Source organism: Syngnathoides biaculeatus, chromosome 13 (genome assembly GCF_019802595.1).
Source record: "Syngnathoides biaculeatus isolate LvHL_M chromosome 13, ASM1980259v1, whole genome shotgun sequence".
In the NCBI taxonomy this organism is placed as follows: Eukaryota; Metazoa; Chordata; class Actinopteri; order Syngnathiformes; family Syngnathidae; genus Syngnathoides; species Syngnathoides biaculeatus.
Window position 1 is genome coordinate 23,468,272 of NC_084652.1, and position 26,315 is coordinate 23,494,586.

Below are 26,315 nucleotides of genomic sequence, written 5' to 3' on the forward strand. Positions count from 1 at the left end.
CAGCCTCACGGACGGTTTCCTTCCGGGGTGGGAGAGGTTGTGGCCCGCCTCGAAAACAGCTCTTCGCCAGTTTGCAGGGACCAGCGGCCGAGGCTGGTCAGCTGAGAGGTCGCACAGCAACCTGACGCCCGAGTCACCAACCGCGACTTCCTCCAGGCGCAAACCCGTGTCAGAAGTCTTGAGGGCCTGCACCCCGTGGTCCGAGGCCTGGTCTGCGCTCATGCGGGAGTAGTCGAGACCCAGATGCACAGTGCCGACGATCGCCCTGGAGAGGCAGTCCGCGACCACATTGGATTTGCCGGCGATGTGTTGGATGTCCGTAGTGTACTCAGAGATGAACGACAGTTGGCGTTGCTGGCGGGTGGACCACGGCTCGGCCACCTTGGACATGGCGAAAGTGAGGGGTTTATGGTCCACATATGCCGTGAACTCACGGCCTTCCAATAGGGAGCGGAAGTGGTGGATCGCCAGCCAGAGGCCGAGGAGCTCTCTATCGAATGTGCTCCCTGCGCTCCCTGGGGACCAGCTGACGGCTGAAAAAGGCAAGCGGTTGCCAGGCGCCGCCGACCCACTGTTCGAATACGGCTCCAACAGCGTAGTCCGATGCATCGGTAGTGAGAGCGACAGGGGCCCCGTGGGTCGGGTGGGCCAGCATAGCGGCACGACTCAGTGCGGCCTTCGTAGCCTCGAAGGCTTCCATCCTCTCGGCCGTCCATTCAACGTCCCGGTTGGGGGCCTTGTCTTTAAGAGCCTCATAGAGCGGGCGCATGATGTGGGCCGCCCGGCGGATGAACCGGTGGTAGAAAGTCACCATCCCCAGGAACTCCCGGAGGCCCCGAGCCGAGCGAGGTCGGGGAAAAGCGGAGACGGCCTCCACCTTTGCCGGAAGGGGGGCGGCGCCGTTCTTGTCTATGAGGTGCCCGAGGAACTGGATAGAGGGCACCCCGAAAACACACTTCACCGGGTTGATGATCAGGCCATGCTGCTCAAGTCTTGCGAAGAGGTCGCGGAGGTGCATCAGATGTTCATCCTCCGAGGAGCTGGCGACGAGGATGTCATCCAAATAGACGAACACAAATGGCAAGTCCCTGAGCACAGAATCCATTAAACGCTGGAAAGATTGTGCCGCGTTTTTAAGACCAAATGGCATCCTCAGAAACTCGAACAGTCCAAACGGAGTGATTACAGCTGTCTTGGGAACGTCTGAGGGGTGCACGGGAACCTGGTGATACCCGCGCACCAGGTCGACCTTGGAGAACAAGATTTTGCCTGCCAGGTGGGCTGAGAAGTCCTGAATGTGTGGAACAGGGTAGCGGTCGGGCGTAGTGGCGTCGTTAAGGCGGTGGTAGTCACCACACGGTCGCCACCCACCACTCGGTTTAGGGACGATGTGTAGTGGCGAGGCCCACGGGCTATCCGAGTGGCGGACGATGCCCAGACGCTCCATGTTGGCAAACTCGGACTTAGCGACTGCTAGCTTCTCGGGATCAAGCCGTCGGGCCCTCGCGTGGATCGGGGGGCCCTTGGTCTCAATGTGGTGCTCGACCCCATGTTTAGTCGTGGCAGAGGAGAAAGTGGGCCGTGTCAAGGCAGGGAACTCACCAAGGAGGAGTTGGTACTTGGTGCCGTCCGATAGCGAACTGGAGAGACCACCATAAGTCGCCTCATTGCGGACGCAGGCGACCGTGGAAAAAGTCAGTGCATCCATCAGACGGCCCCTCTTAACATCCACCAGCAGCCCGTGGGCACACAAAAAAATCAGCGCCGAGGAGAGGGAATGAGACATCCGCAGTGACAAAGTCCCATGTGAAGCGCTGACTCCCGAAACACAAGTCCACAGTCCTCATGCCATAAGAGCGGATAGGGGAGCCATTAGCGGACAGTAGGGGTGGCCCATGAGTCCCGCCAGCGGCGTCCTCCGCAGTGGCAGTCAGGACACTCCTCTGGGCACCAGTGTCGCAAAGGAATTCGCTCCCAGAAAGGGTGTCCTTGACGAACAGCAGCCGGCTCTTCGCGCCCACGCTCACGGCCGCTGCGAAGCGTGGGCTTTGGCGTTTCCCGACGCGTCGTAGTTGCAAGGGGCGCGGCACCTCTTCGCTTTCGCACCGAAACGGGCATGGAAGTAGCACAAGCCTGTGCCAGCACGGCCGTCGGTGCCGAAGGGGCCCGTGCTGGATGCCACCCCCGCGCCCGAAGGTGAGTAACTGCGCGTCACGGCCAGCGTCTCAGGGGAGAAGCACTGGGTTGCCAGGAAGAAACGGTCGGCCTCCTCGGCCAGGGCCCGGGGCTCAGTGACAGTACTGTTAGCGAGTGCCGTCTGAACATGCGGTGGCATGTGCCTGAGAAACAGTTCCATGAAAATGAAATTGGGCTCTTCCGTGTCCAGCTGGTTTAGCATAATTTCCATGAGTTCGGAAGGTTTGCTGTCCCCCAGTCCATTAATAACCAACAGACGTCGGGCACGCTCCGGCCGTGAAAGCTCAAAAACCTTGAGAAGGTGAGCCTTAATCCCAGCATACTTATCTCGGGCCGGGGGAGAGGTGATGAAGTTCACTGCTCTGGCCGCCGTTGAGCTCCCGAGTGCTGAGACAACGTGGTAGTAACGCGTGGAATCATCTGAGATCCCGCGGAGGGCGAACTGAGCCTCAGTCTGTGCGAACCACGCTGCCGCGGACGTCTCCCAAAACTCCGGCAATTTGAGGATGGCGGTTGCCATGTTCGTTTCAGTCTCGAAAACGCCGGGACTGACGTCGGGGTCACCAGTGTAGCGCCGGAGAAAAGGAGTCGGAGGCGGAGTGTCAGACACAGGAACAGAACTTGCTTTATTGTTCGACATCAAAACACTACTCGCATAACGGCGGGAATTCTGTTAACCTTTCCTCCGGAAGCGCAACAACAAAAACAGTCCGTGCGGAACCCCGCACCCCAACTCGAGGTCCCGCGGGTGAATTATGTAAACACCACAACACAATGAAAATGGAGTGAAACTAGAAAAAGAAATACAAAACATACTAAATCGACTTCAGTGTCAAATCAGTATGGAGTATAAACATCTTCCATTAGTATATGAATTAAACATTCACATTCAGTAAGTCTAAGCACAAACAGCAACAGCATTCTAGTGAAGTGAGTAGCAGATACACATACTGCTGCTAGCTATCTCATGAGAATGAACACAACATGTAAAGTTACTAAATCAGTGCAGCTCACAAATATGCACGAAGATACTGTTAAAGTTACTAACAATACTTCTGAAACATGTAAAGAACATAAATTACTCACAGCCATTGCTTTCTGATGGATTCATGCACAGGAATAAGCTGATTTCAACGTGCTACATCTTTCAACTGTTGACATGCTTTTTTTTTGTTTTTCGCTCTGCTCACCGCTTCCTACTTCCTGTATTCTACAGTTTCAAAATAAAAGCTCAGCAATGCACTCTCAAAATTAATAACACAAACAGATCTTTTCTAATAAAATCGATCTTCTTAACATATTAAACACTTGGGGCGGAACAATCTCGGTGACCTCAACCCCAGAGACAAAAGAGCCGGCCTCAAAGAACCTAGACTCAGCTTCCTCATGGGAAGGCTTGTTGTGGAATTGAGGAGGTCTTTGAAGTATTCTGCCCACCGAGTCACAACATCCCGAGTTGTGGTCAGCAGTGCCCTATCCCTACTATACACAGTATTTACAGTGCACTGCTTTGCCCTCCCGAGACGCCGGACAGTGGACCAGATTCTCCTCGAAGCCCAGGTTTTTGCCTCAGTGACCACCGAAGTTGCATTTTAATTGGCCAGGTGATACCTACCACCTGCCTTGGGAGTTCCACAGGCCAAAAATGACTGATAGGACTCCTTCTTCAGCTTGACAGCATCCCTCACTGTTGGTGTCCACCAATGTGTGGCCACAGCTCCGGTTGGCCACCTCAGCAATGGAGGCACGGAACATCATCGACTTGGACTCAATGTCCCCCGCCCCCTCCGGGACGTGAGTGAAGTTCTTTCAGAGGTGGGAGTTTAAATTTCTTCTGACATGGGAATCTGCCAGCTGTTCCCAGCAGACCCTCACAATACGTTTGGGCCTGCCACATCGGACCGGCATCTTCCGCCACCATCGGAGCTAACTCATCACTCGGTGGTGATCAGTAGACAGCTCCACCCCTCTCTTCACCCGAGTGTCCTGGTGCCAGGTGGACATGTGGACACCCTTATGCCTGAACATGATGTGTGTTATGGGTAATCCATGACAAGCACAGAAGTCCAGTAACAGAACACCACTCGAGTTCTGATCAGGAGGGGGGGCGTTCTTCCCAATCATGGCCTTCCAGGTCTCACTGTCATTGCCCATGTGGGCATTGGAGTCCCACAGCAGAAAAATCCCTCTGAGGACTCCAAAAAGGGTGGGTACTCTGAACTGCTGTTTGGTGCATAAGCACAAACAACAAGGAGGACCCAGTCCCCTACCTGAAGGCGGAGGGAGACCACTCTCTCATCCACCAGTGAAAACCCCAACGTACAGGCCCCGAGCTGGGGGGAAATAAGTATACCCACACGTTCTCGTTGTCTCTCATTATGGGCAACTTCAGAGTGGAAAAGAGTTCAACCACTCTCAAGAGGAGTGGTGAGAGCCCAAGCGGTGCGTAGAAGCGAGTCCGACTATATCTAGTCGGAACTTCTCAACCTCACACACCAACTCAGGCTCCTTCCCTGCCAAAGAGGTGACGTCCATGTCCCTAGAACTAGTTTTTGTAGCTGGGGATCCGCCCAGCTCACATCGCACCTGACCCCTTTGGTCTGTCTCACAGTTGGTGAGCCCATGGGAAGGGGGACCTATGTGCCTATTCGAGCCCCAAGGGTCCAGGCCCAGCCACCAGGCACTCGCCTCCGAGTCCCACCTCCAGGCCTGGCTCCAGAGGGGGGGCCCAGTGACCCGTGTCTGGGCAAGGGCAACCAAGATCCAATTTTTGTTTTCCTCATAGGGGTTTTGGAGTCGTACTTTGTCTGGTCCCTCACCTCGGATCTTTTTGTGACCCTACCAGGGGCATGAAGCCCCAAACAACTTAGCTCCTAGGATCATTGGGACACACAAACCCCTTGACCATGATAAGGTGACGGCTCAAGGAGGGGACTGTATTGACAGTGCCGTGAAAAAGTATTGTCCCACCCTTCTACATTTCTTATATTTTTGCATTTTTGCCACCTTAATACTTAAGATCATAGAACAAATGTGCAATAAATAGACAAATATAACCCAATAAACTTACAATGGCATTTTCAAATGGTTATTTTATTTATAAAGGAAAAATAGAATACCTAGCCCTGCATGAAAAAGTAATTACCCCCCTTGTTAAGTCATGAATTCATTGTGGGTCAATTGTGGCAGAAACCACTGCTGACCTTGTACATAAACGCTAGTTGCATTTGGCTAAAAAACAGCTGAATAATGCCCAAGACTTTTTGGAAACTATTGTTTCGAATGACAAGCTGAAAAAAAAATGTAAACTTTTTTGGGCGCAGTGTGTCCCGTTACATCTGGCGTAAATGTAGCATAGCATTTATAAAAAAGAGCATCCCACACACAACCAACATGTTGGTGGTGGTGTAATGGTTTTAGGCTACTTGACTCCTTCAGGAATTAGACAACGTGGGGTGTTTCATAGAACCAGGAATTTTGCTCTTTAACTGAAAAACCTTAAGAAGAATGTTCAGCCATCATTGTGTGACATCAAGCTGAAGTGCCCTTGGCCTTCTGGAGCTAGTTAACAATCAAAACACACACCATTAATCTAACTTCTGAATGACATAAAATGAAAATGAAGGTTTTCGAGTCGCCAAGTCAAAATCGTGATTTGAATCCAGTTGAAACACAATGGCCTGACCTCAATAAGGCTTTTCATAATGGATAACTTTCCATTTTTACTCAATCTAAACAATTCCACAAGAAGAGATGTGAAGACTCATTGTCAGTTATAGAAAACAATTATCGAAAAGAAATAAATGTGGCGAAATTTCCTGTTTTCTGGAATTTCTGTTGGAATGTTGAGATTTTTTCATGATTTTCACTTAAAAAAAAAGGTGAGGTGGGAAATCACATTTTTGATCAATCCATTTTCTTTTGCCGCTTATCCTCACGAGGGTCGTGGGGAGTGCTGAAGCCTATCCCGGCTGTCAACAGGCAGGAGGCGGGGTAGACCCTGAACTGGTTACCAGAGATCACAGGGCACATACAGACGGACAACCATTCGCACTCATAATCAGACCTATGGGCAATTTAGAGTGTCCAATTAAAGTTGCATGTTTTTGGGATGTGGGAGGAAACTGGAGTGTCCGGAGAAAACCCACGCAAGCACGGGGAGAACATGCAAACTCCACACAGCTGGGGCCGGGATTGAACCCAGGTACTCAGAACTGTGAGGCCAATGCTTAACCAGCTGATCCACTGTGCAGCCACATTTTTTCATTTTGTTGCATATTAATTCTGCACACCAATAGTTGCCAATTAATTGTCCACATATTGATATTGTCCATGAAAGACTAAACCTCACTTTTATTTTCTTAAACGTTTTAGTTTAATGCGGCACAGTGGAGCAGCTGGAAAGTGTTAGCCTCACAGTTCTGAGGACCCGGGTTCAATCCCAGCCCTATCTGTGAGGAGTTTGCATGTTCTCCCGTGCCTGCATGGTTGTCCTCCGGGCACTTTGGTTTCCTTCCACATCCCAAAAACATGCAACTTTAATTAGATACTCAAAATTGCCCCGAGGTGTGCCTGCATCCTGCCCGTTGACAGCTGGGATAGGTTCCAGTACTCAATGAGACCCTTGTGAGGATAAGCGGCTAAGAAAATGGATGGAAGGATGGATGGATGGATGGATGGATGGATGATGATTATGAGAAGTCATCTGAAAAAATATGGCTGAGGCCTAATAATTCTGCACACAGTGTAACTGTTTATATTTCTCTTAGTTGTTTTGACATACTTTTTGGGGCCAGGTGGGAGGTTGGCATTTACATGGTGTTAACACCCTGTTTTACTTATCAAGTTTGGTGGAACAGGTGTACATATAAAATGTGAAGGGATCTGCGTTATTTTGACCCACAGCATACTGAATGACACTTAGATTTAACACGATTATTGCTCTTTCAAAAGCATTTCGTTATTGGATAAAGTATGTTTGAGCAGGATGAGTTCAAGCACAAGTAGAAGATGTGAGATAGTATAATTAGCAATGAGAATTGACTTTTAAGAGAATGCTGGGACATGCTTTGTAAACAACTTACCGTGCATAGCCATGTCAAATCCTGCCTTAATTTGCAGATTGTTATTTGCCCTGTGAAAATTATGCCAGGTAACATTAGCTCTGCTCAAATGACCACCCCCACTTAGTTTTATCTTAATGAGCGTTGAACTTTGGACCCACTGACTATTTTTCCCTTTTGTGTCATGGTTTGAAGAGCTCGCTAAATTCTAAATGGATCTCAATGAAGATCACATCAGAAACATAAGAAAGATGATACAAAAAAAAACAGATTTGTACCTACACCACTGATATTAACTAAATAAATTAAAACTCTAGCCTGGCGGAACAGTGGATCAGCTGGTAAAGCGTTGGCCTCACAGTTCTGAGGCCCCGAGTTCAATCCCGGACCCGCATGTGTGGAGTTTGCATGACGTGGCGGCATTTCTGGGAGTTGTTGAGAAATGGCTTTTCCTTTGATAGTAGAGTTTTAAGGTATACGATTGTAGCACCACACTACAGACCTACAGACATTGGTTTTCTGAAGTGTTCCTGAGCCCATGTGGTGACACGTTGATGTCTGTTTTTGATGCAGTTCCGCCTGAGGGATTGAAGATCACAGGCATTCACTGTTGGTTTTTGCCCTTCCTGCTTACATGGAGTGATTTCTCCAAATTTTCTCGATCTTTTGAGGATATTATGGACTGTAGATGATGAAATCCCCAAATTCTTTTAAACTGTACATTGAGGAATATTGTCTTTAAACTGTTCCACTAGTTTCCCACGCACTTGTTCATAAAGAGGTGAACCTTGCTCGAACTTTGCTGGTGAATGAGCAATTCTGGGAAGCTCTTTTTATAGCCAATCATTGCATCCATCTGTTCCCAATTAGCCTGTTCACCTGTGGGATGATCGAAATGGATGTTTGATGACGATTCCGCAACAAATTTTTTGCCACGTGTTCCAGCTTTTTGACAACATGTTGCAGCCATAAAATTTTAAGGTTCATGATTATTTGCTAAAAACAAAATGTGAATAAGTTTGAACATTAAATATCTTATACTCATAGTGAATTCAATTAAATATAGGTTGAACATGATTTGAAAATCATTACATTCTGTTTTTATTTGTTTAACACAACATCCCAACTTTATTGGAATTGAGTTTGCACTTCAACCGAGGTTATTTTCTGTTAACATATGCAACAGTCTCAGGCACTTGAAGCAAGATAAATTCACAGTAATTTAGAACAAAATGTGGATATTGGTCAGGTATTCTCACATTTTATGTGACACGGTGACTGACTGATTAGTACAACTGGGTCACATTTCCGCGGACCTTGGTTCAAAAAGTGCCACCTGTGTGGAGTTTGCATGTTTTCCCTGTGCCTGAGTAGGTTTTCTCCAGACACCCCGGTTTCTTCCCACATCCCAAAACATGCGTTAAAGGAAGATTGTAAATGAACGGTACCTATAGGTGTGAATTCTTGTCTGAATGGTTGTTTATTTATACATGCCCTGCGATTGGATGGCAACCAGTTCTGCGTGTACTCCGCCTTTCACCCAACGATAGCTATGATAGTCTCCAGCGTGACCCTAGTGAGGATAAACTGAAGAGAAGATGAATGAATGAATGAATGAATGAATGAATTCTCACATTTTAAAGACAGGTTAAGGTGTTTAAAATTATATCTTCACTCCAATAAAGCTGTACTTTAAGACTAGAAATATAAATAATGACATTTCTGTCGAATGACATAGGCATTCTATAAAATTCTTTGATTATATTTAACATATAATAAATAAGTGAAAATACCAAGCAATAATTTTTCTCATATTGGAAGTACTCCATGTCTCTCTCTGAACCATGTTAATTGGGAGTAACATAACATTAAAACCTTTGATGATAAAAATAAAATAAGTAACAAATTAATTGGTTCATAAACTGCTTTATTTGTATGTACTTCTGAGCTTTTATAGTGTGCTTATTTTATGGGCTTCTTTCATCATCAGACAGCTGTACCACAGAATATTTTAATTACAAACCAATTGTTGTCATAAAATAATTTCGCGACTTTTAATCAAATGTGTTTGTTACGTAGTAGAATTTTATAATATATATTTTTATTCGAAGGTGAATAGTTCTTTTGTGCATCATGTCTCCCTTTCAGTACATTTCAATAGGAAATTCCAGCTTCGATTTCCTGCACGTTTGGTAGCATATAGTGAATGATATTTGGAGTGAAATGTCACACACCATATACAGTATGCAGTAGTCCCTTGCCATTTCGTGGTCCACTTGCTGTGGATAGTGCATAGTACATTTTTTTTAAAGGTCAGTATAGTACAGTTTCACACCTGTACATCTCTAATACAGTTAGTTTTATAGGCTGTATGACTTTAATTTGTCAGCAATGACTCACATGAGGTCAACTGGACTATTTATAGTAGAAACCTTATTGACTAATATCAACTCATACACTTTGTAAATCACCAAATTTCTTCAAGATAATAGGATCATATGACCAGAAACTCCATGTTTAAAACAAAACCCGCAGTCAGATTTTTATTTGCAAATACCAACATTAGGAACTAAACATATAAAGAACAACATTTACATTTCAAGTGGGGGCACAGTGGAATAACTGTAGAGCATTTCCCTCACAGTTCTGAGGACCGGGGTTCGAATCCCGGCCCCACCTGTGTGGTGTTTGCATGTTCTCCCCATGCCTGTGTGGGTTTACTCCAGGCACGCCGGTTTCCTCCCACATTCCAAAAACATGCAAAATAAATTGGACAGTCTAGATTACCCCTAGGCATGATTGTGAGAGGAAAACTCAGAAGAAAACCAATAGAGTGTAGCTTTAGACAATGCAGTATATGGTTTATTTCCAGCACTATGTAAAAGGCCATATATTATTATACTATGGTATAGCAGGGGTTCTACTTATCATAGGAAGCCCATGTATGTATATATTATATATGGATGTGTGTTTGTGTGTGTGAGTGCGTATATTTACAGAAATTGCTGAGATAGTTGTGTGAGTAAAGAGTTGTCATTTTTGTCATCATCACAAGGATTACACACCTTTAAATTTTAATTACTTTAGTCATTCTGTTGGATGATTTATTCATTGACTACACAAACATTGTTGAAGAACATAAAGAATACAATAAATATGTAAGGACAAAAAAAAACCTGATTGCACCAACAACCAGACACGGCTCATGAGCGTTAATATTTATCTGTCGAGTTTGATCAAGTTATCACTGAATGTCTGAGTAAAAAGTTCATGAAACATACTTCCCCCTATGTCAGGGATGGGAAAATTAAAAAATAGCAGGGGCTGCAGTTTTTCTTTAGTGCTTCCAAAGCGACACACTTGATCACACATTGTGTAACCAATTCAATTGAATCCACTTTATTTACTGTGTGTAGTATCATCTGTGTGTGTATGTGTATTTTTATTCTATATTCTCTTTATTTTATTTTCATCCTTTTCAGTTGTTATGATGCAGGTCCTTTGTGATGCGATTTCCTTTCATACTTTTAAGTCATTATGATGTAGAATATTTGCGATGCGGAATTCTGCAATGTTTCGAGGAGTGCCTTTTTAAGGACGAAAAAGACCATCAACGAGGATTTTTCACACCACAACGCTGCTTGGGACAAATTACACGGACACCTTCTGCCTTTTGTCTTTGGACATTTCTGCAGCATTTGTTCACTTGGAATATTCTCTGGAAAGAACATTTGCCCGTTTTGGAACATTCGTTCGACGTTGGTGACTATTCGCTATTTGGCTCGACTATTCGGTCTTTGAACTTGTATTTTGTGTTAGTTTTATCGTGTTTGTGTTTATTGTTGTGAGTGTGATCATATTGTCTTAAACGCAATACAACTGCCTTGTCACCTTTTGCTGGTTTGAACAAAGAGGATTTTAGTCTAAATTCACATGTAACAAAGTGGGGGCTTGTCCGGGATCAAATTCATCTGACATTTGAGACATCTCTTTAAAAGCGTTTCTTAATTTTTTTTGCATTTAAGCAACTTAAACTATGAAGCCAAATAATTTAGTTTAAACTTCAGCACTTTATTAGGTGCCCTACCCCTGAATCAGTCTGTGATTTGCGCAAGTCTGATCTTTTGCAACTTGCTAGCCATTTCCGACTTGATGCCAAACCTTCTATGACAAAATTTGACATTTTGAAAATTGTTCAGAATCACTACATTTATGAGAAAATTTTTGTTCCTGATGTTTTTTTGCCTTGGTCGAGGAACCCACATACGTTTTGGAATTATAAAAACTGGAATTACAACTTCAGATTGAAAAAGAGAGAAGAAGGAAAGCAGAGATTGAACTTGACAAACTTGTAAGGTCTTCTGATTCAATTAGTTTGTCATCTTTTGATTTTTTATGGTATGCCATAATGGTCCCTTTTTTTAATGAGAAAGAACTTGATAAGTACTGCCTCTACTTTAAGAATGTTGCTGAAGACCTCAAGTGGCCGAAAGAGTCATGGACTATGCTAATGCAAATAGTCTTAAAGGGAAAAAGCTCAGGATGCATATTAGGCCCTTTCTGTCGAACAAAGTTCTGATTATCATTTTGTCAAAAAGACCCGACTGGAAGCTTATGAGTTTGTGCCCCAAGTGTACCATCAGAATTTTATAAATACTCAAAACATGGACAATGAGAGCTTTGTAGAGTTTGCTAGGGAAAAGGAAACTGTTTGATAGGTGTTGTAGTTCAAGGGGGTTTCAGATTGGCAGAGTTTGAGGCAGTTAGTTTTGATGGAAATGTATTATGTAGGACTAGATGTTAATATCCCTCTATTTATGTATAGTTCAGCTCCGATGAGGCTCTGTGGGATGTTCAAATAAGTGATGACACCTTCTGGATTATCAAGTGGGCTTCCTTCCGTCATCAAGTGTTTCGCCGATAGGCCCACGACAGTCTCAAGAGGGGTCAGCAGTGAATCCCAGCGTCCCAGGTTCACTCCCGAGGTCCCATCAATTCTCCTGAAGCCTCAATTGGGGTCTTTCCTCTTTATCACCACTGGCTAGCCTTTTCCACCGCCTTGGAGAGATCTCTGACTGCCTGCCGATTGGCCTTCCCTCGGACATCCATCTGTCTGAGTAGCCTGGATGTTGAGCAGGCTATAAACCCTCTGCAGCCAACATCCTCCAGGCATACCTCTGCTCTCCAGCCTTGCTGTTTCACTTCGGCCGCAAGTCCTGCATACCTCAGCCACTTCCGCTCATACGCCTCCTTGACTGCCCCCTCCGAGGGCACTGTGCGCAAGATGATGTAGACGACCTTGAGAGAGGCAGACCAAAGCACTAGATTTGGTCGTAGGGTGGTAGTTGTAATCTCAACTGGAAAGCACAGCTTCTTGTCCAGGTCTGCCACCAATTTCCAGTCTCGTGCACTGCCTAGCTGTCTGGTGTCTGTTACCTTGTTGGTGTGGCCGGTTTGACTCTCCCCCTCCCGAACAAACAGCCTTGGTTGCCAGTTGGTTGACAAGGGTGGGAGGGCGTTCACTCTCATCCGCTGGTTCTCCAGAACACCAGCGAGCTACTTCAGCACTTGGTTGCACCGCCAGGTGTAATGGCCTTGAGTAAGGCTGGTCTTCCAACCAACCAGGATGTGCTTCAGTGTTTTGGGACTTGGGCATAACAGGCACTTGGGATCTTTGCAATACCACTGTTTTAGGCTTATGGGAGAAGGCAAGACATCATCTACAGCTCTGATGGTAAAGCTTGCCCTGAATGCCTCCATCTTCCAAAGCGCTTTCTAAGTGAACTTCCTTGCCTCCACTCCTTCCCAGGCCAACCCATGCCCTTGCTTGGCCTGTGACACAGCTTGGGCACACCTTTGCACTTCCTCTTCTCGACGTACCTCCAGGACCACCAGCTTGCGCCACTCAACAGTATTGGCCTTGCTCCGTACTGTTCTACTGGCCCCGAGCCACTCCTTCCCTCCTGCACTCAGCCAACGATGTCCTTGTGACTGAGTGCTGCCTTTGCCTGTTCAGTTGCAGCCACCGGTGTCTACTTCCTCCCATTGGCCAGGATAGAGGCAGTCTGGGCTACCAGCAGATCACTGGAATCAAGTAGCATCATTTCCAGTCTTACTTTGGCGCACTTGTACTCCTCTGCCAGGCTGGAAATGGGCAGATGTAGCATCCCTTTACCGTAGAGCCCAATGCTGCTGAGGCACCTGGGAAGGTCAAGCCACTTCCTTACAAATGAACTGATCAGTCTCTCTAGCTTTTCTACCTTTGAGAGTGGGATCTCATAGAGGATGAGTGGGCAAATGAGTCAAGGAAGTAACCCGTACCGCAAGCACCAGAGCTTCAACTTCCCGGGAAGCAGGGTTCTGTCAATTCTTTCCAGGCCACAAGCCACCTCCTTTCTGAGCTGCTCTACTTGCTCTTTGTCCCTAAGAGAGGCATCGTACCACCGGCCTAAGCTCTTCAAAGGCTTCTTGGAAACACTTGGAATTGCTTCCTCACCAATGTGAAAGTGGTGGTTTGACAGTTTTCCCTTGATGATGGAGATGCTTCTGGATTTACTTGTCATGATCTTCATGTGAGCCAGCTCGATGTTTTCCTGGAGCTTTTTTAACAACCGTGCAGTGCAGGCCTTAGTTGTGGTAACTGTGGTGAGGTCATCCATGCAGGCTCTGACTGGAGGCAGCCTCACCGTATTCGTCCTTATTCGTTACTTATCATACCTTATTCTTAGTCTTATTCGCTGGCATCCAATCACCTGGCGAGAGGCTCAGAGGATGACCTCCACGGCCAGGTTGAATAGCAGCGGGGAGGTGATACATCTAGCCATGATTTCCACTTCCAGGTGCTGCCATGCAGTGGTGTACCCTGCCGTTGTAACACAGAGCTGGATATCCTTGAAGTAGGCTCAAACCGAGGTTGTAAGTGCTGCTGGGACTTTTAAATAGTCAAGCGCTGTCCACAGAAGATTATGAGGGACTGAGCCAAAGGTGTTTGCTATGTCCAGGAACACCACATGAAGATCTCTTCCCTCTTTTTTGCCGACTTGGATCTGATGCCAGAGGATGCTAGTGTGTTCTTTGCATCCGGAGAAGCCAGGTATTCCTGGTTTCTGGATTGACGTGTCAATCAGGTTGTTACATTGCAGGTATTCTGCTAGCCTTTGAGCACACTGAAAAAAATGTTCCCTTCGACATTTAGGAGGCTGATCTGTCAAAACTGCCCAATCTCTGAAGAGTCCTTGTCCTTTGGGATAAGAATTCCTCCAGCTCTACGCCAGGCAGTTGGTATCACCCTTCTCCCATACGACCCTTATCAGCCTCCAGAGGAATCACAGGACATCTGTATGTTTTTTTGGAGCCTGTATGGAACTCCATGCAGATGCTCTGATGGATCGATTGGTGGCATATCCAGTGGGAACATAAATTCTTCATGACAGCGGTCATCTGTGCAGGAATTTTTCAGATGTTCTTCCAGGATGGCTTTTGTCACAGAGTGACTTCCGCTTTTCTCTTTTGCAAAGAGACTCTTTGCAAATCTGAAGGGATCTTTATAGAAGCGTGATCTTGCATGCTCTCTCCTCCTACGTTTTTTTCAAAGGTTTTCAATTCACCTCAATGCTGCCAGCATATAATGGATTTCTTCTTGCAGCAGGTTTATGCCCTCCATCTCCTCTTCTGTGGCCTTCCTCCACAACTTCTTCAGCTGCCTCCTCTCCTTGATCAGGTGATCTATCTCTTCCTGCCTTCTGGACTTTTGGAGGATCGCTGGGGCAGTCTGTTTGCCTTCCATCACTCTAAATTGTTCCGCTCCATATGTATAAATCAGGTCACCCATCCTTTCCACCTTCTTTGTACTAGTGCCTCTGATCCCTTCCAAAATGCTGCAGAGATCCAAGTTTACCTTCTTCCACACAGCCTTGTTTCCGGCCTTTGGCCATTTGATTAATGGCCTACGCCCCTGGATCTTCCTCGATGCAGTTGGTAGTAGTAGTGGCTTGGGTCCAGGTTGTGCTCCTGTGCCTTGTTCCTCCCCCCATCTCCTCCAATGGGACACGGGCGTTGATGTCCTGCAGACTGTGGTGTGTGTCCTGCTGCTGAACATCTGCCGACTGACTTCGACCTGCTTCTTAAAAAGTAGCCGTCAATGCGACTTACCCGCTGTCCCTTCTTTACGCACTGTTTCCTGCCCTGGGGAATCTTCAGGCCCTGAGTGGAGATAACCTTTGCCAAACCACAAACACAGATTTGGAGCTTAAGTCCTGCTTTGACCGTCAGAGCTTCATTTATGCTGATAGATGTTCTCGTAGTCTTTACCGTTCCTGTGTTCATTATTGTGTTCTCTGCCGATGAGCCATCTTCCGCCACCGCTCTCGCAGGCTCATGGGGTGTTCTCTTCTTAGGGTTTTCTGTAGCAATGTTGGGTGGAACCCATAGAGCAATTGTCCTGGGCTCAGCCACCACGGGTAGCTAGCCCGAGGCGGCCCCATTGGGGTTTATTCCCTCCTGCCAGCTGTCTTTCCAGGCTGTCACAAGGTATTTCCCTTGGCGTCAGCTGCGCTTTCACAGCAGTCACTGGTTCCCCAGATTACCAGATGTATTATGTAGGACTAGATGTTAATATCCCTCTATTTATGCATATTTTGGCTCTGATGATGCTCTGTGGGATGTTCAAATAAGTGATGGCACCCTACGGGTTATCAAGTAGGCTTCCTTCTGTCATCACGTGTTTCGCTGATAGAATTTAAGCAGTGTGTTCATTCTGATCTCAGGACTTATTTGGATTAACAGACATGATACAGTGGTGTTGGCAGATAATTATTTTTTTTACTCACAAGAGTTCTTTTCAGTCTCCTGGCAATTCCATTTTTTTTTTTCGCCAAAAGATTGCTAATCATACAGCAGGGATTGGGAACCTTTTCTACTGAGATAGCCATAAATGCTGAATATTTTAAAATGTAATGTAAATACATGTGTATTTGTGCATTTATGTAAGACCAACACTTTTAGAGTACAAATCTTTAAATATTGTTATGCTGTAACGTAATTCAATTTGATTTGTCATCATAATGGTACGATGGACTCCGAAAAATAACTCTTGACATGCTTTCCTCCTGCTGACCCCGCAGAATATTTTGATGCAAATGTAGTATGGCACATGTCAAAGTGGCGCTTTATATGTGCGTATTTCACCATTGCAACTTTCTCTCTCCACCATGGCGAATTCTTGTGTCCATTCTTGCCGAAAACTGCGGTACTCATTGTTTTTTTCTTTGAGCAATCTTTGTTAAAAGTGTTTCCACTTGCTGTTCCAATACGATCTGCATTTGACCCTTCTGCACCTGCACACATCGAGTGCCATATTGGACAGCAAACTATAGCTCACCTACTAGGACAAACTGTCACTGCTGCATTTGCGTTGCCTACACGGCAGAAATGGCATTTGTTATGAGGGCTCTGCAACCCATATGCAACCATCAAAAGAGCCAGATATGCTATCCTTAGGTTCCCGACCCTGTCATACAGGGTCAAGTGGTGATAAGGCAGGTTTAAATTCTTCTGACAAGCAGTCAAATTCTTCAAACCCAAGTCTTCCAGTGACTCTGGTCCTGTCTGTGCTTACTGTATGAAGCCTGGTCACTTGATTTCTGCTTGTAAAAAGCTGAAATACAAAAATCAGTCCACTAGTTCCCCAAATGCTTGTGTCTCTATCATACCTCAGCCTTACTTGCCAAGTGGTTCTGAGGAGAGTTTTGTTTCTGACAATATTCTGAAGTTCTGAAGAAGTATTTGCCTTTTATTCACACTAGTTCGGTTTCACTTATGGGGAATAATTCTACGCCAAGGACTGTTACTATTCTGAGGGACACTGGAGCTCTTCAATCTCTGATTTTGAAGGATGTTATGCCTTTTTCAGAGTCTTCAGCTAACTCAAATGTTATTCTTAGCTATAAGTGGCAGTTCTCTTGCTCCTTTGCATTTTGTGAATTTGACTTCATGTCTGGTTTCTGACACCATCGAGGTTGGTGTTCTTGACTCTCTTCCAGTGTTGATTTGTTAATCGTCACTGATCTTATGGGGGCTCAAGTTGGCGCTGACCTTATTGTCACTGTTTCTCCGTAGTGTTCACCCAGTACAGAGAAGTTGGAATGTGACTTTCTGGGTATTTTTCCGTCTTGTGCAGTAACTCATTCGATTTCAAAAGACATTTCTTCCAAGACATCTTTGCCGAATGATTCATTTTTTGATTTATCAGATACATGTATGGTTCATTTTTTAGCCTCAGAGGCTAATGACTTATCTTCAAATGCTTCAGGTCCAACTGATAAGTCTGAAAATGTGTTAACTCGCGATCACATTTTGTCTAGAAATCAGATGATTGGTGCAGACAGTGACGATGTTGAGCTAAAAACCTCTCAAGCTAAAACGAAACAAAATTATGACAAAAAGTCAAAAGAAAGAAGTTTCATTCCTGGTGAATAAGAGTTAGTCTTACTTTCCATTCCTGGCTAACCACTCAGAGCGAAATATCAGGGTCCATATATAATAAACAAAAAGGTTAGAGATACAGACTACATTGTCCTGACTCCTGGCCATTGTAAGCACAAAAGGTTATGTCATGTGAACATGTTTCAGAAAAGTCATGATCGGGTTGAAACCAAATAAGTCAGTTGTATTGCTACAACAGTCCTCCCCAGTTACTGATTGTACATTTGGTGATGATGCAAGCGTCAATAACAGTGTTGATTATGTTAGCGATCTCAAGTATGATGATTTGAGTGATAATGGTTCACCAAAGTTGTGCAATTCTGATGTACTAGCTCACCTTGATGAGAAATTGATACATTTGTCAACTGACCATAAAGCTGAAATGTCACATTTGCTTTTTGATTTTTCTCACCGGTTTCCAGATGTGCCTGACCGCACATGTCTGGTTAGTCATGATATACTTTAGATGTGGGTGATGCTGTGCCTGTGAAACAACACCCATATCGGATGAATGCTGCGAAGAGTGAGATTCTGCGGAAGGAGTTGCAGTACATGCTGGACAATGACATTATTGAACCCAGTGGCAGTCCGTGGAGATCACCTAGTGTACTTGTGTCTAAGAGTGGTGTTGGTTGGTGCTGCTGCACTAACATGAAAACTGTCAATGGACTATCATGAACTGACTCCTACCCTCTGCGGAGAGTGGATGATTACATTGATCACGTCGGTCAAGCTAGTGAGTAAGTTTGACCTTCTGAAGGGCTTCTGGCAGGTGCCGTTGACGGACCATGCTAAGAAGATTGCGGCATTCAGTACTGTTGCTACCGCTGCCGTCCGGCTTAAAGAATGCCCCAGCAACGTTCCAAAGGCTCGTCAACACCGTGACATCGGGTCTGAAAGCTGTCGATGCCAACATGGATGATGTCATCATTTACGCCATGGAATGGGACATTCACCTGAAGAGGAATCGGGAGTTCTTCAAGAGACTGCCAGCAGGGAAACTGACTGTAAATCTTGCGAAGTGCAAGTTTGGAAAGGCCCAAGTTGAATTCTTGGGGCATATTGTAGGGCACAGCCTGGTACAACCAGTTGGCACTAAGGTGGAGGCTATTGCATGTTTCCCAGTTCCACAGTGTGAGAGAGAGCTCATGAGATTCCTGGGCAAGGCAGGCTATTACATGAAATTTTCCTGAAATCTCTCTGACGTTGTGTTTACACTTATTAACCTTTTGGGGAAAAGGATTAGATTTCGGTGGGCTGGCAGTTGTCAAGCTGCGTTTGAAAGGATGAAAGCCATACTCATCAATTCTCCAGTGTTACAGGCACCAAACTTTGAGAAAGCATTCAAATTGCAAATTGATGCAAGTGATGTAGGTGCAGGTAGTGTCCCGATGCAAGAGAATGACTCACGTCTTGATCATCCGGTGTGCTACTTTTCCAAAAAGTTTCATGAACACCAAAGAAATTATTCTACCATTGAAAAGTTCTTTTATTGGCTTTTCACTATTTTGAAGTGTACTTAGGCACTACAATATTTCCGAATGAAGTATTTACTGATTAGAATGCCTTAACTTTTCTTCTCAAAAATAAGAACAAAAATTAGAGACTTATGAGGGGGAGTTTGCAAGGATTCATTCTTGTGATCAAGCACATTAAAGGTCAAGACAATGTTTGTACTGATGCACTTTCCAGAGTGTAAAGTTGTGTTTGATGTTTGATACTTCTGTTGTTTTTTTCTGGGTTAGTTTCTGTATTTTCTGTTTTAACATGTTTTAAGTGTTGCTTAGTTATATTACAACAGAAAGTTTCTCTTTAACATTCTTTTCCTTAAGGGGAGAGTGTTGTGTGTGTATGTATTTTTATTCTTGATTGTCTTTATTTTCATTTCATCCTTTAAAGGGCCACTGTCATGAAAGGCATGATTTTTAGTACGTTATTAATGAAAAAAGGGCAGCCGACATGGACTCATGCGTTTTTTCACCACAAAACATGATTTTGACGTACACAGTTTTGTGTAACTTTTTGAGAAGAAGCAGGAAGTGACACACATGGCAGGACCGCCCTCAAGTGAACTCGTTTGTTTCTATTAGTTTTACCTAGTTGTTCCTTCGTGTTAGCCAAAATGCCCGCTCGTTGTGTTCCTGGGCATTGCTTGAACACTCAGGAGGATAGATTTACCCTTCATAAGTTTGCAGGAGACCCGGTTCATCATGAAACATGGATTGCACGGGTGCAATGGACGAGATCTTGGTGGGTTACAAATGACAGGTAGGTGTGTATACATCTACTAAAAAAAACTATAGTTGGGGGGCGTAATCCATAAATCAGGGTTGCTAAATGTGTCGATGTGCGGATCAGAAGGTTTCTGTGCAGCAGCTGCTGAAGGACGGCCTCCGCAGACCTTGTGGATCGCTACCGGCCTTGTCGGCCGGGGTGGCTTGTTGCCTCGGTGGCTCATGTCCGCCGCGGAAGTGGGCGCTTATCACCGCCGCAGGGGGATTGTGCGGGGAGATGGTTTGGCCGTGATTGCTTGTCATCTAAATATGCCTCGAAACAATAGGGTAATATTGCCCCGGTAACTACACTCGGGTGTGTGATGTTCTCTTCTTCAAAAAGAGCTTTCGTGTCAGAAGGGGCGTGTTCGTCTCCCGTACTAGGTCCACCGCGTGTTTTGAATGGTGAATGTCCGGGGTGACGTCACGGACATGGGATGCAGCCAATCTAGCGACCACTTGGATGTAGTCAAATGACACTTCCGCAACTTTGTGCATGGATTGCGCACTCTCCACTCATATTTATTTTTTCGTATTGAAATTGACGTGAATAATGTTATATGTATTTTTCATTTCAATATCTATTTTAGAATGTTTATAGGGATGACACTAGACCTTTAAGTTATCATGATGCGGGTCCTTTGTGATGCAATTTCCTTTCATACTTTTAAGTCATGATGCAGAAATTTTATGATGCGGAATTCTGGAAGGTTCCAAGGAGTGCCTAAATAAGGACGAGAAAGACCATCAACGAGGATTCTTCACACCGCACCGGTGCTTGGGACAAATTACACAGACTGCCTTTCGTCTTTGGACATTTCTGCAACATTCGTTCACCTGGAATATTCACCGGAAAGAACATTTACCTGTTTGGGAACATTTGTTCAATGTTGGTGATTATTCCCCATTTGACTTGATTACCTGGTCTTTGAACTTCTATTTTGTGTTAGTTGTTTTATCGTGTTTGTGTTGTATTGTTGTGTGTGTGATTAGATTATCTCAAACGTAATGCAACGGCCTTGTCACATTTTGCTGGTTTAAGCAAAGAGGATTTTAGTCTAAATTCTCACATAACAGTATTATAATTTAAACAAACACAATGTTCCTAAAGTGCTGTAAAATGCAGTAAAAGTATGGATAAAGCATTAAAATAAGATGAAATGAGATTAAAGAAACAAAAATACATAAAATGACGCTCCTCGAGCCGTCACCTTTATTGTGGTGGAGGGCTTTGTGTATCCCAATGATCCTCGGACCTAAAATGTCTGGGGCTCCACACACCTTGTTAGGGTCACCTATGGCAAACAGGTTCTAGGTGAGGGACCGGACAAAGTACGGCTCTATAAACCCCTATGAAGAGTAAAAACAATGGATTCAGTTTTCTCTTGTCCGGACGTGGGTTATCGGGGTCCCCCTCTGGAGTCAAGCCTTTAGGTGGTGCTTGAAGACGAGCACCTGGTGGCGTGGCCTGCACCCAAGGGGGGCTTGGCCAGGCACAGCCCAAAAGGGTAACATGGGTCCGTTCCCATGGGCTCATCACCTCTGAGGGGAGCCATAGGGGTTGGTTGCAATGTGAACTGGGTGGTACCCAATGGCAGGGACATTGGCAATACAATCCCCGGCTACAGAAACTAGCTCTAGGGGCATGGTCGGGGTCGGGTCACGGAGGCCGTAGCTTTAGCAGGGATACCTAGAGTTCCCTTTCCTCAGCCACCTCATCTAGCTCTTCCGGAAGGACCCTGAGGTGTTCCCAGGCCAGCCGAGAGACATAGTCTCTCTAGTCTGTCCTGGGTTGTCCCGGCGTCTCTTTCCGGTAGGACGCGCCAGTAACACCTCACCAGGTAGGCATCCGTTAGGCATCCAAATTAGATGCCCCGGTCGCCTCATCTGGATCCTCACAATGCGGCGGAGCAGCGTCTTGACACTGAGCCCCTCCCGGATGACGAAGCTTCTCACCCTATCTCTAAGGGGAGAGCCTGGTGACCATGTGGAGGAAACTAATTTTGGCCGCTTATATGCGGGATCTTGTTCTTTTGGTCACGACCCACAACTTGTGACCATTGGTGAGGGTAGGGACATAGATTGACTGGTAAATTGAGAGCTTCGCCTTTTGACTTAGCTCCCTCTTCACCACAATGGACCAATACAAAGTCCACATCACTGGAGATGCTGCACTGAAATGCCTGATGATCTCCCAGTCCATTCTTCCCTCACTCTGGAACAACACCCCACAATACTTGAACTCCTGTACTTTGGGAAAGATCTCGTCCCCACCAGGAAAGTGTATGCCATCCTTTTCTGACTGAGGGCAGCCTTGGGGGAGTCCAACTCTCACCAGAAACGCGTCCGACTTATTGACAGAAATGTGGACTAAGGTTTGACACCATTCGTACAGGGACCGAACAGCCCATATCAGCGGATTTGGTACCCCATACTGCCGAAGAACCCCCCACAGGACTCCCCAAATGGCATGATTGAACGCATTCTCCAAATTTACAAAACACATGGAGACTGGTTGGGTGAACGTCCATGCATCCTCGAGCATCCTGCCAAGGGTTTAGATCTGGTCCACTATTGCATGTCCTGGATTAAAACGCATTACTCCTCCTGAATTTGAGATTTGACTTCCTGATTGACCCTCTTCTCCAGCACCCCAGAATATAGCTTAATAGGGAGGCTGAGAAGTGTGATCCCCCTGTAGTTGGAACACACCCTCCGGTTCCCCTTCTTAAAAAGGGGGACCACCACCCCACTCTGTGTCATGCATGTCATGCTGTTTTTCTTTGAGTGCACCAAAATGTAGCACCATCTTCTTTGACATGCTTGAAATAGCTTCATATTCTTCTGCACACCCTTCAGCGATCTTTGTCTTCTTCTATGTGCACTTGCAGTAGATTCTTCTTCTACGTGTGCAAAAGGTAAACTCTTCTTCTACGCTTACTGAAGGTAAAGTCTTGTACACAGTGTCAGCATCTGTGCATGCCCAAACCTGAGTGCTGTATGGGGAACAGCCATAATGTAACCATTATATTCAAACAAGTTTTTGTTGCACATTTAAAGTTATACCTGCTACTGGCAAAAAAATCTTCTTCTTCTTTTCCTTTCGGCTTGTCCCGTTAGGGGTCCCAACAGCGTGTCATCTTTTTCCATTTAAGCCTATCTCGTGCATCTTCCTCTCTAACACCCACTGTCCTCACGTCTTCCCTCACAACATCCACAAACCTTCTCTTCCTCTCGCTCTTTTGCCTGGCACTTCCATCCTCAGCACCCTTCTACCAATATACTCACTCCATTGCCTCTGGACATGTCCAAACCATGGAACCAAACCAAACTATGCTACTGACAAAAAAAATAATTAATTAATTAGATATTTTCACAAATTGTTTTGTATGCCGCAGGATTCACAGTGCTGGAAAAACAAGTTGCGGCATGAAGTTCGGAAATTACTGTAAATAAAATAAAATCGTTAGTCATCCTGGACGAACTGAGGGAAAAGCAGCTGTTATCAATTACAAATGCTCTAATTATTTGTATTACATATTTTTGATCAAGTCCCACCACCTTTGAATGTATTTTTGTCACCTTAGTGATTTTACGACCAATTTGTGATGTCTTTCCAATTTGAGAATTCAATTTTTCTGTTGCTACATGAAGTGTGTTATGTCCAAAAATGCTTAAGATTGGTGATTTTTGTGTTTTCCAAGCAACACTTATTTTTGTTCCGTTTTACATTGATTTTACCACTATCATGAAAATGATAACTGTGATGCTTCTGATCAAGCTAATCATGAAATGCTCAAACTGTCTAATCTTTAGTCACTCCAAATTGTACACTCATCAAGGTGATTTTAGATTTGCTACTTTATTTTGTCCGTTTTCTCAACTGACAGGCAAAATAATATAAACACTTTGATTTTTACTCAAAATCTGCAACTTGTCATATCATTTTATTAAGGTACAAGAAAGCATATATACAAATATTATACTGCCATATTGTTTTGTTGTTTACAGAGAAGAATTGATGATCAGCTCATCCTTTGACTCTTTGGAAGTTCTCCTGGACTCATTTGGACCAGTCAGAGATTGTACCAAAGACAACGGAGGCTGTAGCCGCAATTTCCGCTGCATAGCTGACAGAAAACTAGATTCCACTGGATGTGTGGTAAGTCATCGGATCTCTATATTGCATGCTAGATGGGCAAAGAAGGATTTTGCCTTGATGAACATATCCCTCTGTAATGCTTGGCCAATAACTGAAGAATTGACCACTAAGCAAAAGGAAAAAGATGAGAACAGAAACATAGTCGTTATTAAATCAAAAGTGATATGCAAGAGATCTACTCAAACCAACAAAAATTACAAATGACAGTCATCATGAGGAGTGAAACACATGAATACAGAAAATACAAAAGTGAAGCACAACAATAACGGAGAGCAGAAATCTACAATGACAAAGCTGTCGCAAAAATTCAACACAGCGAGCTAAAAAAGTGGTGGATGAAGCATCAATAGAAAGAAAGTGTAAAACAGAATCTATCTACACGATATAGAAATGGAAAATACAAAATTGCAGGCATACTGAGTCGAAAAACAAACCTTCAGTATTCCTGAAGCCAACGAGACAAATTCCTGCAGGAACAAAGCAAGGTGAGTAGAGAGATGGGGACAAGTAAAACAGCAAGCAGGACAATACTCCCGTAGATGCTCTGGAGCTGCATCTAAATAACAGCCAAGGCTGATAGCAGACAGATGTGACTGGCTGTTTGCAGGCAAACACAGCTAGGAGACACCACCCACCAGTTAAGCAGGCCAGTATATGAGCTGCAAATAAAAAACAGGCCAAAACACAGAACATTGATACTCACATTGCAATATAAATATGAATCCAAGTGTGGAAGGCCACGAGCAACCTTACAGCACATGAAGGAGGTGCTGTTATGGTTGAGTGCTGCTTTGCTGTATTTAGCACAGTGTGTCTTGCATCTGCAGGGTAGAAGAAATCTCAAAATTAGCAACAAATTCAGGGGAAAAATGTACTAAAAGCTTGGTCTCAGTTGCACAAGGTCATTGGCCCTACAACAGGATAATGACCGAAAACACTACCCACCAATGGCTGAGAACAAATCTTTGGACTAATCTGAAGAACCCTGAACTCAAATGAATATCCCTTCTGCTTTTTGCATCAAGCAACTTATGATCCTCACCTCTTTTCAGTGCTGATGTAACACAAGCCAGAGAGCCTGTTCATTTGGCATTGTGTTGTATTGTTCCAAGCTATTGTTCCCATCCTCAAATATTATTCTTCTAGTATGATTTAACAAAATCACAATGGTTTGTGTGACATTTGGTTCAGGTAGTGGAAAGAGTTTTATTTGTTTTGGCTTTACAAGTGGAAAAGTAATATTTCACCAGTGGGTAAAGAAAGTCAATCAACAAAGGAAGGAACGTGATCAATTATAGGTTGTGAGGAAGCATTCCAAAGTATATATTCACTTCGAACCACCGTCTTTTGAAAAAGACTTAGCATAAAGTATTGGATACATAGGTGTAGTTTGGCAGAAACTGAAGCCAGGTGCAGTGTCAACTGTTTTTTCCTACTAACACGAGCAAACGACATCGGGTAGGACCCAAATGCAGGATTCTGAGGCAGGGACCTGATTTTCGAGGGTAGTTTAATTGTGGCAGTGGTCATACACAAGTGACCAATCCAAAAAGGCAGAAGCACCTAAAATACGTTCCAAAAAGGCAAAGTCCAAAAATCCAGAAACTAAGTCCGATAACTACAAGGCACAACTTGAAACATGAACAAGACTTAACTAGGTGGCACAGAAATGCTGTAACGAGGGAGATAGTCTAACAAGAAGCTTGCGTACTCACACATAATGCTGCAGTGTCAACCACAACGAACTGGCAACTGACAAGACAACACAAGGCTATGATGCAATGCCTAATTATCAATGAGGCGCAGGGTGTACCCCGCCTCCTGCCCGTTGATAGCCAGGATAGGCTCCAGCACTCCCGCAACCCTCGTGAGGATAAGCAGCAAAGCAAATTGCTGAATGGATGGATGGAGGCAAAGGTTAGGAGCTGCTGCTGGAGGCAGCTGTGCACAGGGTAGTGGCCTGGCCACACCACTACCACCTACAGCCAATGGGACCTCAATCGTCAGCAAGAGAACTAAATCTCACAGCCACCACATTGCAATGTTGAAGTGGTGCAGACAAGAGGTGAGGATTTCCTTGTATCACTCTTATAGTTATTATGCATGGGCCAGAAGGAAAAAAAAGACCCACACAGTACA

At 44.9% G+C, this 26,315-nt stretch overlaps 1 protein-coding gene across 1 annotated transcript in view; it reads left to right on the plus strand.

Moving 5' to 3' along the window:
• Positions 1 to 26,315, plus strand: part of LOC133510384 (astrotactin-1-like) — a 442,032-nt gene that overhangs the window by 94,612 nt on the left and 321,105 nt on the right. The window contains exon 11 of the mRNA XM_061838217.1: positions 24,026 to 24,176. Within this exon, the coding sequence (XP_061694201.1) occupies positions 24,026 to 24,176 (151 nt within the window). The remainder of the gene's footprint in view (positions 1 to 24,025; positions 24,177 to 26,315) is intronic.